Source organism: Saccoglossus kowalevskii, chromosome 19 (assembly GCF_978046115.1).
Source record: "Saccoglossus kowalevskii chromosome 19, keSacKowa6.1, whole genome shotgun sequence".
Taxonomy (NCBI): domain Eukaryota; kingdom Metazoa; phylum Hemichordata; class Enteropneusta; family Harrimaniidae; genus Saccoglossus; species Saccoglossus kowalevskii.
The window spans coordinates 32,073,369-32,086,258 of record NC_140659.1 but is presented as its reverse complement, the minus strand read 5'-3'; the positions used below and the strand labels follow the sequence as shown (position 1 = coordinate 32,086,258).

General features: G+C 32.7%; 1 protein-coding gene across 1 annotated transcript in view; it reads left to right on the top strand.

The window, feature by feature from the left end:
• Positions 1-12,890, top strand: part of LOC100374272 (uncharacterized) — a 40,021-nt gene that overhangs the window by 7,842 nt on the left and 19,289 nt on the right. Inside the window, exons 6-11 of the mRNA XM_002734970.4 lie at positions 4,557-4,712; positions 5,364-5,957; positions 7,456-7,708; positions 9,141-9,311; positions 10,550-10,851; positions 11,084-11,264. Of these exons, the coding sequence (XP_002735016.2) occupies positions 4,557-4,712; positions 5,364-5,957; positions 7,456-7,708; positions 9,141-9,311; positions 10,550-10,851; positions 11,084-11,264 (1,657 nt within the window). The remainder of the gene's footprint in view (positions 1-4,556; positions 4,713-5,363; positions 5,958-7,455; positions 7,709-9,140; positions 9,312-10,549; positions 10,852-11,083; positions 11,265-12,890) is intronic.

Sequence of the window (12,890 nt, the reverse complement as noted above, 5' to 3'; positions counted from 1 at the left end):
GTCAATAATTTGACTGTCGTTGTCATCGTTGTCTGTAGATTCATGGTTTTCTTTGTCTGCAATAAAATTCTCAACAATCTGTTGCTCCCACTCGCCGTCATACATTGCTTCAGTCGGTATACGTTCATCAAAGTGGAGGTATTCTACAACGCTACACTGTGTTTGCGGCTCTGCAACATGCTAAATAAGGTTTCCGAATTCTTTGTCATCGTCTGCTTCTTCGTCATCATAAATTTCAATCTTGAAGCCCCCTTTACGGAAACATTCGAAAGCACAAAATTGTCGATCAGAATCGTTATGGAAAGAAGAAAACTCAATGTTTTGATCGTTGAAGAAGTGATAATGCAGTGTGCTTCACCGCAATTGAAGTTGATGACCCCGATCATTTGTTTATATCCGGGGTCATTACACTGTCCAGACATCACGCGATGCGATGGCGTGTGGTGTGAAAAACTTAATCAGTTGCTATTGTTTTACACAGGACGTTACTTGTAGTGTGAGATTTGATATTGTTTCTGTGACGTTCACGGTAAATTCAACACAATGCACACTTTTTAGGTCGGGCAGACCGGATTACTAGACAGCGGACGTGGTGCAACTGGTCGGATGGTCGATGTATTCAGTGTGAATATTGGACTTGGGGCCGATCAATGCGGTCGGTGTTCGGAGTAGACAGTGGTCGGATTTCACAGGTTGTTTTAACATAGGCGTCTATGGAGAAATTTCGGGACTATATAAATCGGTCGGTTCTGACAGTAGGTCGGTTTATCCAGGGGTCGGTTTTGACAGGTTTTACTGTACCTAAACGTGTCCACAGCAGTTTCTCGGAGATGACTGGGCCGATTTGGATCAAAGTAAAGTTGGTATGATCATACATATTGTAGGTGCATGTCATACTTTTTTTCGTGATTCATCTTGTTTTTCATGGTACCCATGCTACTTTATCTTGAATGCAATGAATGTTTTGGTTTAAATTTTGTACAAAGATAGTATACCAAGAGATACATATGCACCAACATGATTTTTTTTATTCAATTCAATATGGCTGGCCGACGCCAAATTTTCATGTAAAAGTGCTAAATAGTCATTTTTACATGTCCGGAGCTGTTTCTCAGAGATGACTTGGCCGATTTGGATCAAACTTGGTATTTTTTATTTTTTTTTTTATTTTTTTATTTTTTTTTATTAGACGCATAAAATCCTTAGGAAAGGATAAAAAGGGTCTTACAGAAAGAAATTAAAAAATAACTACAATCTAAAAAAGAAAACAAAAAATAAAAACTTTTCTAAAAAAAATAAAATAAAACAAGTCAAAAACAAAAAAATACAATTTGCAGCCAATGGTGAATACAGAATGATATGAATACAGTATGATGATCATACATATTTGGTTATAGGTGCATGTCATACTTTTTCCGTGATTCAAACAAATATGGCTGACTGGCTCTCATTTTGTTTTTCATGGTACCCATGCTACTTTCTCTTGAATGCAATGAACGTTTCTTTTAAATTTTGTACAAAAATAGTATACCAAAGAATACATTTGTACCAACATTATTTTTGTGATTCGATTCAATATGGCTGATTGACACCAATTTTCATGTAAAAGTGCTAAATCGTCATTTTTACATGTCGGAGCTGTTTCTCAGAGATGGCTAGGCCAATTTTGATCGAAGTTGGTATGGTGATCATATACATTGGGTTATAGGTGAACACCATATATTTTTCGTAATTGGAATCTTAATAATCTCAATGACTTCATCAGCATCGAATTGATATGTAAGATCACAAAATTTTGGACGGGGATTGTGTCATTAACAGTGACTTGTTTTTCAATAAAACACACATCAATGCAAGTAACTTGTCAAATCTAGAGTTTATTATTATTATTATTATTATTATTATTATTATTATTATTATTATTATTATTATTTATTTATGTGTTGCTGCCCATTATAACAGGGGCTCACTATAAATCTACCAATAATAGGGGCAGCACACAAATACAAAATCTGGTAAATAACAGAATACAAATCTTGTTAAATGAATTACATGTAGCTAGATAGATTCAAGTTTAAGTTAAGTTAATAAAATTAGTTAAAATGAAATTTGGTATTAGTATAGGTTAGTAACAATTTCATACAAATATAATTACTGGGTTAGAAAATTCTCTCTGCTATCTATAGAGTCAACTAAATAAATGCTGACATCTTTATCAATATCCTGACACAGATTTCAATCAAACTTTCCTAATGGATCTCCTAAGAGAATGAACATTAGCTTATAATCTTTTTTAATTTCTAGCAATAAATTTGTCTATTTTTTCCTTGAGAATTTCTCTTACTCCACACATCGTAATGTTTCTCTGTGTGTCAAAAAAACTACATTTAAAAATAAAATGTTCTAATGTCTGTTGTTCCTCCTTGCAACATGGACAGATTGTGTCAGTGTTGTCCCCCTATTTTCTTTTTTCATATGCAATTCCAAAAGTTTATGATCTTGCTCAAAATTTGAGTTGAGCTCCCTTAAATTCATGTATGGAATGTTAAATATTTTTCTGGACATTTCAAGTTGGTTTTAAACATCCTATAATGGATTAGATTGGATTTGTTTCCATTCTGTTTCATCACAAGTCTGAATAAGAGTTTTTAATTTAGCATCAGTTTTCTGTAACCTTATTTTTGTTTATGTTTATATTTTTCATTGTACATCTAAATTTTCCAGCCAGTTCCATTTTAGTCCATCTTGATTTAAGTGAAAAAAAAAATCACCTAAGTGAAAATAATGTTGCATTTAAAATGCCTCATACATTACCCGGTAACATGTGTAAAAATAATTTTTGCCCACCAGGAACTATCCATTTCATATACTCATTTGTAATATTTTAACTTCATTATATCTAACCTATTTTTTATTGTATTCAAATAAATTCTATAAACTCCTTAAATTCTGCAAATGTCCTAAGTTTGCTCTTTTCATTTTTGTCACCACAACGGCATAATTTACAGTGTGCCATAATTTTGTGATATTTTACGGGGTATTTTCATCCTACCATATTAGGAAATGCAAATTCCAAATATGGAGCAATTACCCACATGAGCGTCGTCCAATAATAAAAACAAACATGGCAGCCCCAAAGGTTTGACCGGACGGACTCCACACAAAAAAGTTCACTAAATCTGTTCTAAACTTTTTGCATTTCGGCATTCACATGATGTATCCTTGGAAGGAAAAGATGTATAATAACAAGGTTATTATGAGAATACCACAAAGTATGAACTCAGAAAGTATGCCGTCATTACTACTGCTGTAATGTCTTTGTGCATACTTGTTGGTATCCTTGTAATAACCTCATAGTATAATGACTTACATATGCATGTCAATTTTTATGACCATTTGATCAATTATGGCCAACTGGTGGTCATTTGAGATTCAAACGAATATGGCAGACTGGCAGCCATTTTGTTTTTATTAATGTCTGTGCTGATTCCAGACTAATACATCATCTGATTCAGATTGAAGTTTGCACACAAGAACTATCCTCACAGATAGTACTGTAAGTTTTGTTATTTTGTGATTTGATCAAATTTGACGAATTTATGGGCATTTTGTTTAAAATCCTATAATCACAGTCTGTAAACGTGTCTGGATCTATTTATCGGAGATGGACAGGTCAATTTTATTCAAACTTTGTATCATAATCACGCATATTGGGTTTCAGGTTCATGTTTTTTTAGATTCAACTAAAAATAGCTGACTGTCAGCCATTTTGTTTTTATTCATGTCTGTGCTGATTCCACACTGTTACTAATGTGAGTTTCTGAAAACTTTATTCACCTGTTTGATATTTAATTTCCTAAAATTTGTGTTGGACATTTTGGAATTTTAATCTATGATTGTGCTTGCACATTCTACTGGCCTTGTATTGACAACTTTGATTTGACAAGGCAATGCGCTGCATACACACTTGCAGCAACAAGATACAAGTTAGTCCAAACTGCATTCAGGACATCATTTCATAATTAAAATATCCATGTGACTTTACAATTTATAAATTGCAGTTCAAGTTTGTTGTTTCAGGGTCCAATCTAATTTTCAGTAAAGTAATATATATTGAATTCTGGATTAGATTTTAATGTAATAATGTGATCTGTTATAGGTTGGTTCCTGGAATGACGGTCATTTGTCATTAGATCTTAATGATGTAAAAATGTGATCTGTTATAGGTTAGTTCCTGGAATGACAATCATTTGTCATTAGATTGTAATGATATAAAATGTGATCTGTTATAGCTTAGTTCCTGGAATGACGGTAATTTGTCATTAGATTGTAATGATGTAAAATGTGATCTGTTATAGGTTGGTTCCTGGAATGACGATCATTTGTCATTAGATTGTAATGATGTAAAAATGTGATCTGTTATAGGTTGGTTCCTGGAATGACGGTCTTTGGTCATTAGATCTTAATGTAAAAATGTGATCTGTTATAGGTTGGTTCCTGGAATGACGGTCATTTGTCATTAGATCTTAATGATGTAAAAATGTGATCTGTTATAGGTTGGTTCCTGGAATGACGGTCATTTGTCATTAGATCTTAATGATGTAAAAATGTGGGTGAACAATGTGCAAACAAGTGGTGAAAATCTTCCAAAATCTGTCTGTCAGTCACCAGTATGCATGGACCCAGCTTGTGGAACTCCAGAGGATATTAAGGTATGTATTGTTGAGTTTAGTTTTCACAAAAGTTTGTCAATTTGAAAACTTGTTCATCCCATTTCAGTTTAATTGTTACTCTTCATCAAGACTATTAAGATTACATTAACAAATCCTGTTCATGAAGGGTCAAACTAATACTAAATTGTTTTTATATATTTTTGTTCTTGTACCTTTGACCATTTCCTTTCCCTTCAGGGATTTTGTAAGAGTCAATAAGTAAATAAAATAAATAAAATACATGTATTTAAATTGGTGAAAAATTATTTATTAATTTTTTATAGAGACACAACATTGTAAATGTAAAACCAAATTGCATCACAATTTTGGTGGTAATAAGTTGTAATAATAATAACTTTATTGCTTCCTAAGAAATACAATGTTTCTATCGGGTAATAGCAATAAAGATTACCGGTAGTTGTGGTAACTATAGCACTATAAAAGGAAAAAGGTAGGTATTAGGATAAAGTAATTGTTACATATCAGACGGTATTTTAATTTCTTGATTAAAATGAGTTATGTTTATCATTTTTTTTATTATGACATCTATTGAAGTTTTTTTTAGTATGGCATTATCAATACACGGAGAATGTATTTCAGATCAAAGTTATTATAGAGTGGTATAAAAGATTATGTCTTCTCTCAAAATAGATCTACATTGCCGGGGACATACTACTTGGAGGTTTGTTTCCGATACATGAGAAGGGACAGACTAACCATGAATGTGGTTCCATTAACACCGATGCGGTAGTCCTTCTGGAAGCTATGATTTATACCTTAGGGTTAATAAATGATGATGACACACATTTGCAAATGGTCTCAATTGGTATGGAATCGCTTGATTCATGTTTAAGTGAAAATTTAGCTTCACATGCTGTTCTTCAGTTTTTAAGCACGGCAGATTTTGGTAGTAGCGGATCTGGTACGAGACTCAGTGTTGAAACCGGAGAAACCGAGCATATCTTTGGCATTGTTGGTGGATCGGATAACGATGTCTGTGCTGCTGTTAGTAAAGTCTTGCAAGTGTATAACATTCCTGAAATAAGCTACAATGCTGGAAAGGCTTCTCTGAGTAACCAATATAACTATCCTAATTTTCTGCGAACAGTTCCTCCCAATACATTTCAAGTTGCCGCTATTATACAAACTATGGTATCAATTGGTTGGACTAAAGTACAAATTATTCACAGTGAAGATTCCTTTGGTTGGGATGGTACAAGTGTTCTAAGGCAGCAAGGCCCAAGGGTAAATATTACGTTTCTTTACTTCACTTATGTTCTTGCATATTAACTGCATTTTTGCAATAATCTTTGCTCACTTACTTAATTGAACATTTCAAGCATCCACTACATCCTGTGCGATTGGTTAAAACTTGACATACCCGAGATCTGGAAACCTTTTTCGAATATCACCGCATATAGATATCAAAGTTGCATATATGCTTATGAATCTATGCCATTAACTAAGGGATGACGTCAAAAGATCAATGTCGGATAAAAAACTTATTTGTTTATCATTATTTGATTGGGGGTGAGGGGGTTTTGACCTCAAAAAGTTTTCATCCTACAAAAACGATTTTGTTTTTGAATGAAGTCAAAATATCTTGAAGTATTTGTAGTTCGTTTTTTTTTCTATCCAATCATAGACAAAAATAACAGAAAATGTAAAAAACACACATCCAAGACAAGAAAATGGCCTGGTCTGAGTGTAAATATGAAATGAGGTCAATTTCAGGGCATGGACCTAGAACATGCGCAGAACCCAAAAAAGTACCATGTGTATATTCCCCTTCATTATTACAACCAAATCCTATGCCATACTACTGTCCGATTATCAATTTGTATTTAATGGTGAATGTAGTCTGATGCCATGATCAATATTTATAAATTAAGTTTAAGAGGGGGGTGGGGGCTTTTTGGGAAAAAAACTAAATGAATTAAGTTTTTTATCCGACATCGATCTTTTGACGTCATCCCTAATACACAGAGTGTTGCCGCGTATCCAACAGTTATTCATTCACTAACAATAAAGATCTTTTTTAAAAAGCTGTAAAAAATTTTTTTTATATAAGCAAACATCTATGATTTATAAAATTAAAATGACAACTGACTACCATTTGACAAATCGCATTGCATAGTGGGTAAATGATAGGATTTCATAATTCACATCAGGTTACATGTACATATCATAGTGTTTTTTACACTGTTCCAACACAAGTACTTTATTCATAGTTATGATTGAGTTTGTTAAATTGACAGTAATTATGTGTAATATCCTAGAATCACAGTCTTTTAATGTGTTCAGAATAATTTTTTACAGAAGAACAGGGCTTTCTACTTTGATCTGCTGGGTTATAGATGTGTGCCATTTTAACAACTGTTTCTCTGAGACTACTTGCATAATTTCACACAAACTTAGTACAATGATTCTACATATTGGATTTTGGTTGCACATTAAATTTTTTTTGTGATTCAACCAATTGCTCAGCCCATTATCAGCAACAACTGATTTGTCAGAGCATATTTAGCACACTTCTGGTTCACTGCTAGTGACCGGATTTGGCATTAAATACAAAATGGGGCTGTGTATTGTTGATGCATATTTCTTTATTTTCGAAAAATTTAATCAAGGTCTGTAGTAAGCTACTGGAAAAATACATTCACAGTGTTGCACTGAAATATTTTGAGAAAAAATAATGACATTATAAATAAAGGTTTATAAATTTATTTTATTTGGTTACTAGGCTGGTATTTGTGTTACTCAGTATTTGGGTGTTCAGGATCCCAGTGATGAAAATAAGATGGATGAATTATTCACAAAGTTCAATACTCGTCCTGATGCCCCAGGCCTTGTTGTATTGGGAGGAAAAGAACTAGCACGATCCGTGCTTCAAACGATTAAGAGAAATGATTTACAAGGGAAGTATTTTTTGATTGGTTGTGATAGATGGGGTACTGATCCAACCGTGGTTAATGGACTTGAAGATGTAGCAATGGGTGAGTGATTTTGACATTTTTACAATTTTATCAACTGTTGTCATAAAATAAAGGTGTAAAAGCTGTTTGGTAATCCCATATGCTTCCCATATTGATTACTTTTCTGTGAGCTGTACTTAAAATTATTCAGTTACTGTAAAAACTGTTACTCTTTGAATTCTATGTAATCATGGGTTATTTAAAATGACTGGCGGCCATTTTGTTTTAATGAATGTGGTTCTAGTGCCATATCTCTGACTTGCTGTGACTGATTATGTTCAAATTTGAAATATTTATTATACATCATGTCATAGATATATAGATATATTGGTTTGACAATCCTATTAAAAATTTGCCGAATGGTGGCCATTTTTGTGCTAAAAATCATCAAATATCAAGCATTTTGTTTAAACTTGGTACATACATTAGACATTACGGGTTCCTGATGCACCTTATTTTATTTTTTTAGATCGAATTCGGATTTTGTTTTAATGAATGGGCTTCCGGAGTCAAATCTCAGAATTCTTTGGACCGATTCCGTTCATTCTTTGCATGTTTTTAGTACTTTATGTGGGACATATACACATGCAGTGGTTTAGCGATTCGATTCAAAATGGGCGACTAGCAGCCATTTTGTTTTTTGAAAATGTTGTATTTTGGGCATGCTTTGTCAGTTTTCATTCAAACTTGGTACATTGATTATATATGTTAGGATACTTGTCCATGATGATTTATTTCACAATTAGATCAATGATGGCCGACTGGCAGCCATCTTGTATTTTGAAAATGTTGTATTTTGGACATGCTGTGTCAGTTGTCATTCAAACTTGGTACATAGATTATACATGTTAGGATACATGTCCATGACAATTTATTTCGCAGTTGGATCAAAGATGATCAACTGGCAACTTGTTTTTTATATGCGGTATCTTGGACGTGCTCTGTCAGTTTTCATTCAAATTTGGCACATACATGTACTTTGTACATGTTAGGTTGCTTGTCCATGACAATTTGTTTCAAAATCTGGTCACGGATGGCCGATTGACAGCCATCTGACTTTTTGGCCTTACTACTATATTTCCACAATTTATGTACCATTTTCATTCGTATTTGGCACATACATCATACATATCAGTGTGTTTCATAATCAGATCAAAGATGGCAGAATAACGGCTGTTTTTATTTTTGGCCATATTACTACTACACATAACACGCATTTTGATGTAAATAAACAATCTGTTGTATACGCCACTTGGAACTCAAGTTTCAAGGACACGCTCGGGACAACCCCTCCGCTGTAATATGACGAGCACAAAGGGAACTTTCAAAAATTTAACGGGGACTGTGTCATTTTCAATGACTTGTTTATTTTTACTATGTAGGTTCAATTACTGTAACGACCATTACTCGTTGAATACTATGTAATCATGGATCATTTATTTTTACCATGTAGGTTCAATTACTGTAACAACTGTTACTCGTCAGGCTCCAGGGTTTGTATCCTATATGCTTAACAGACAACCTGATGATAATGCAGTTAATCCTTGGTTTGAGGAATTCTGGATGAATAAGTTCCAATGTAAACTAAGTGGATATGATGCAGAATATGCAAATGAGTGTCAAGGTTAGTTTATACTTGTCTTCTATGTGTCCTTCTATTGGTCTATTTCATTGTGCAATATTCATAAGTTTACAAAACAATTTAAAATGGCCAATTTGTGGTCATTTCTAACATTCTGGATTATCAATCTCAAATATTTTAAATGTTCATTGTTCTATGAAAATGAAAAGATAATATTTTTATAGTACTCATGTGGTGGTAATCCAAAAACATGGATTTATGCCCGAGATGATCACAATAAAACTTCTCACATATATATATATATTATACATCTGAGATACATACGCATGTCATGTTTATACCTATAATTTAATTCAAATTGGCCAATTGGCGGTCATTGTTTTTCAACAATGCTGTTCTGGAGTATATCTCTGACATGCCTTGACCAATCATGTTTAAATTTTACAGATACATCATGTATATTTGTTTGACCATCAGATTCAAGATGGTTGAATGGTAGTCATTTTAATGTAAAAATTCATCAAAATCAAGCATTTTTGCCATTCCAGACCCTGAACTTGGTTATTCGTGGACAATTATAGATACATATATAACTGGATTGACCATAACGTTTTTTCCCAGATCAGATTAAAAAATGGCCGAAAATAAATGCCCATTGTTCTAAAGCCATGTTTCTGACATACATTGATTGATCACAATCAAACTTTACAACTACATTTATTTATTTGATTAAAGTTCTGTTTCAAAATGGCTGACTCATTACAGTTTTTTTTACTATTCCACTTACGAAGATTCTGTCATGACTTGATATGACTTGTGCTTAAAATTGCGGAACCCAAATTCGGATGGATGGATTTCATTCAAACTTTGTACATACATTGGGCATTACAGTTGTTCCACATGTTCTTCAATTATTTTTAATTTACAATTTTATTCTCAAATTTCTACAAACTGTTACGCCCCCATAGAATACAGTGCGCATAGGAATATTTTTCTGTGAGAAGTTTTATAGCCAAGACTGCATGAGACAAAACACACAGATTTTACCTTTTTAGCCTGCCCGGAAGCTACAAAAGATATATTGAATATAATTCATCTTGCAAAGTTTACTGTCTGGTATATAATTACACGTTACCAATGTATTAGTCAGTCATGTTTGTACACGATTTCTTAGACACCATAGTCAGTACTGAATGCTGCATTAGTGTATGTGAATGCTATATGCAGGGTAGTAATTAATTAGACTGATTTTATTGTAATATTGGTTTCTATGGTTACAGGTACTGAAAGTCTATCAGAAGCTGATATTCCCATCAATACTGTGGTTAATGTCATAGATGCAATAACTGCGTATGCATATGCACTGGACAACATTCATCAAACTAACTGTTACTCTGACGACAAAATTTGCCATGAAATGAGTGAAGTTAATGGGAAAGGCATCTCTGATGAGATTTTGAGCACTAGGTTTGATAGTCTGGCAGATGGAAGAAAGATATCATTTAATTACCAAGGCGATATACAAATGGGATTCAATATCTATAATTATCAAAAAGTTGGAAATCTTTTTTCCTATGAAAAGGTAATTTGAATGCTTCTACTTTTCTGATTGAATGGTATAGTCTATTCACTATTAACAGTTTGGATATGCATGTCAATAGAATTATACTTATCCAAACACCTAAATTTTAATTACTTTCATCTCTTTGTTTAACTTCAATAGGGGCATACCCAAATGAGAATTGTTATATATGCAAGTATTATGTATTGCAGTGTGATATGTATAATAACTAATTTGTTTTTTTCGTCCTTAGATTGGTTACTATGACAACAGTATACTCTTAAATTTGACAAGTGATATAAAGTTTTATACTAAAGATGGTGAAGAGATGGAAACACCCCCAAAATCAGAATGTATTGGTCCATGTGACGATTGTATTCCAATTGAAACAAAGAAAGTTGCTGAAGTTGCTGGAGGAGAAGTCTTGATAGGAGGTTGTACCACTTTTCATTTATTTTTTCACTTTCATCTTTTAAAGTTGTATTCCTACTTTTGTTACATGATATTTTTTATTTTAGCCAAAACTACTCAAAATCCACAGGCTAAAACGTGTCAAATACTGTAAAACCATTTATTTTCACTGAAATTTAATTTTACTATTTTGATGGTTTGAGCAATTTCACAAACTTGGTGGGAAACAATTAGCACAATTTTAGCAAATTTTACCTATCAATGAAAATAGCAAAATCAAGAACCATTGATAATTAATACATTCACAGTACTGAAAAGCACAGTCAAAAATACCAAAAAGGTTGAGACTAACATCTTAAGCGGTTCTGTCTGAATTGAGGTTTATATGTCATCTTGTTCTTATCATGTTAGTGATGTGATTCCTAATATTGTTAAAACAAGTCAAAATTTCCACTGCAGTACTATTGAAGTTGTAAAATTTGAATTCAGTTTCAACTATCTTAATAGTTTATCAGAAACATCGATAAAAGATGACCTAAATCATATTGTGACTGTCAAGATTTGAAGTTGTCAATAAAAGCAAATTACATAAATGTACAAATTGATTCATAAAAAAAATATGTTTTAGGTAATCACACATTTTGTTGTGTATATGTGAATAATCACACATTTTGTTGTGTGTATGTGAATTATCACACATTTTGTTGTGTATATGTGAATAATCACACATTTTGTTGTGTATATGTGAATAATCACACATTTTGTTGTGTGTATGTGAATTATCACATTTTGTTGTGTGCATGTGAATAATCACACATTTTGTTGTGTGTATGTGAATTATCACACATTTTGTTGTGTATATGTGAATTATCACACATTTTGTTGTGTATATGTGAATTATCACACATTTTGTTGTGTGCATGTGAATAATCACACATTTTGTTGTGTGCATGTGAATTATCACACATTTTGTTGTGTATATGTGGATAATCACACATTTTGTTGTGTATATGTGAATAATCACACATTTTGTTGTGTATATGTGAATAATCACACATTTTGTTGTGTATATGTGAATAATCACACATTTTGTTGTGTATATGTGGATAATCACACATTTTGTTGTGTGTATGTGAATCATCATACATTTTGTTGTGTATATGTGAATAATCACACATTTTGTTGTGTATATGTGGATAATCACACATTTTGTTGTGTATATGTGAATTATCACACATTTTGTTGTGTATATGTGGATAATCACACATTTTGTTGTGTATATGTGAATAATCACACATTTTGTTGTGTGTATGTGAATTATCACACATTTTGTTGTGTATATGTGGATAATCACACATTTTGTTGTGTGTATGTGAATCATCATACATTTTGTTGTGTATATGTGAATTATCATACATTTTGTTGTGTGCATGTGAATTATCACACATTTCAGACGCTGTGTAACATTGCAGTAAGCTAAAGAACTAATGTTGGAAATCAGCAAGTAGCATGGTTACTTCAAAATTCTTCTAGTAACCGTACATGTAGTGTGTTTAGGTTGTTTGCCAAACCCCAAAAACTGGTGCTGAATTTGTTCACCCAGTTTTCCACATTTTTTTATGCCAACATTACAGACTGTTTGTGGCATA